General features: G+C 41.3%; 1 protein-coding gene across 1 annotated transcript in view; it reads left to right on the top strand.

Annotated features, from left to right (window-relative positions):
* The window catches only part of LOC106104719 (unconventional myosin-IXa-like), a 25,389-nt gene that overhangs the window by 20,915 nt on the left and 2,130 nt on the right, over positions 1-2,344 (top strand). The window contains exons 28-31 of the mRNA XM_013284848.1: positions 217-332; positions 743-884; positions 1,202-1,383; positions 2,239-2,340. Coding sequence (XP_013140302.1) covers positions 217-332; positions 743-884; positions 1,202-1,383; positions 2,239-2,340 — 542 coding nt within the window. The remainder of the gene's footprint in view (positions 1-216; positions 333-742; positions 885-1,201; positions 1,384-2,238; positions 2,341-2,344) is intronic.

The raw sequence follows: 2,344 nt of genomic DNA, 5'->3' as shown, positions 1-2,344 counted from the left end.
TAGATGATAGCTGATAGAAATGTGTGGAAGAGCAGCACATACTGAGCTGACCCTCCATAGGGGAAAGGGCAAATTGATAATAATTTCAAATATATTGCAGATACAATATAAATTTTTACTTTAGGTTTCTAAACCTTTTGTTTTGTGACAACCCTGCACATTCTCCCTGGTTTGATTACATACATCTTCATTCATTAATCAATTAAATTTTAACAGGAACGAGTATCAAGTATATTCACGATATTAAAGAAACTACCAAAACCAAATTTCGACCTGGTGGAGAGATTGATATTTCACCTGGCGCGGGTGGCGTTGGGTGAACATCATAACAGGTTAGTTTAGCAGTTTTTATATGTATTTAACTATGTATTGCCTGCGGCTTTGTCCGAGCAGAAACAAAAAAAATCTTTCAAGCAGCCTACGTTTAGACAGTGTTATAAATTTGTGCCATCAATCCAGATCAAGGGTCTCCTTCTGGAGATACTTTTTAAGAAATAACTATCCAAACTAGTATTTATAATATTAATAAACTAGCTTTCGCCCGCGACTTTGTCTGCAGGGAATTAAAAAAAAACACTAATGTAAACAGTCTGTGTGTCCATCCAGACTGTCGCATCTATGCCAAATTTATTCGAGATTCGTTCAGCAGTTGAGGCTACAAACTCTAACATGGATAGTTTTTATCCATATAAATATATTTATAATATTAGTGAGATAACAAGTGTGTGTGTGTGTGTGTCAGGATGGGCCCCAACGCGCTGGCGATAGTGTTCGCGCCGTGCATCCTGCGCACGCACAAGGTGCAGCCGGCGCAGGACTCGCTGCACGACATCGCGCGCCAGACCGCCTGCCTCGAGGCCATACTCGTCGACAAGATGCGCACCGTCAGTACATTACTTTACATATCCAATACGAGCTGTGCCCGTCCGGCTTCATCCGCCTTTGATTATAAAAACTTTATTTTATTGTTTTTACATTTGTGAAATATTCAATTGCAAACAAAATTCAAAGGCACAATTGACAATAGAAAACAATTACTGTTACAATGACAATCCCGCTTACTTAATGTTGTCAGTTTGCAGTTTAGTGGCGTGATAATATATAGGCTAAAGCATGTCGTAAGGTATTAAAGAATAATTATTTGAAGAACATTGTAGAATATAATTAAATAAATATGCATTGTGTGTGTGTGTGTGTGCAGGTGCGCGGCATGCTGCAGGACATCGCGACGCTGGACACGGCGAGCCACACGGCGTCGTACCGGCTGCGCACGCTGCGCGACGCCGCGCACCCGCGCGCCGAGCAGCAGCTGCTGGAGGGACACATCAGCGAGATAGAGAAGGAGAAGGCCATACTCACCAACAACCTGCCCACGCTCATACGGTACGCTGCACACAACTGTTTTTGATTTGACGATGGAGGAGATGCATAGGAAAAGGAAATATCCTTTTTATGTGCGTCTCCTCCTCCGTCGGATATGGGTAGGCGAAGTATCTGCAATTGCAGATGTCTATGGGCAGTGGTCGCTTCGCCATTTTGGCGGATTCAGGTGGCCGCTTGCTCGTTTGCCATCTTATGATATTTAAAAAAAGTGCTGTTTTGCCTTAACACTAACTATCGCCCGCGACTCCGTCCGCGCAGTGTTAAGAAGAAACAAAATTAGTGTATCCCACGGGAACTTGACATTTTTCGAAAATTAACCGTATCCCAAGTATTGTGTGTGTCATATTTAAATAAAACATATTGAACCGTTGGAGAATTATCGAGCAAACATAAAAAAAAAAACAATCAGTATATCCCACGGGAACCTATTACAAACTCTAATAAATATCCATCCATCTAAACGTTTGTATTTATATTAGTAAAATTGTAGTTTTAAAATGCTTTTGTTTTCCCAAACTTTTAGTGATCCTTCAGTATTGTTACTATAGTTTAAGTATAGGCAATATTGGAAATAGAATTAGCTTTGCCCACTGCTCCGGCCGTGCGAAAAAAATGTAGCCTATGTGATCTTCCAGACTATGTTGCATTTGTGCCGAAATTTATCAAGATAGGTTGAGCCGTTCTGGAGATAGCTTCTAACGTCCATCTATAAAAACTTTCGCATAAAGATTATCTGTAAATACAAACATTGTAAAACGGATCAATATGAGTATGCTTCGAAGCTTCAATTTATTTTATTTTACATTATAATCACTGCTCTCTATGTACTTTAATGTTGTTTGTTGATAATTTCAGGGCGACATCTGACGACGACCTGCTGTCGACTACGGACCACGACGGCGAGTTCGGCAGCACCGACGACCTCAGCACCGGCTCCGCGTCGCTGCGCTCGCGTCTGCTG

Source organism: Papilio polytes, unplaced genomic scaffold (assembly GCF_000836215.1).
Source record: "Papilio polytes unplaced genomic scaffold, Ppol_1.0 DF823399.1, whole genome shotgun sequence".
Taxonomy (NCBI): Eukaryota; Metazoa; Arthropoda; class Insecta; order Lepidoptera; family Papilionidae; genus Papilio; species Papilio polytes.
This window is presented reverse-complemented; position numbering and strand designations above follow the sequence as displayed.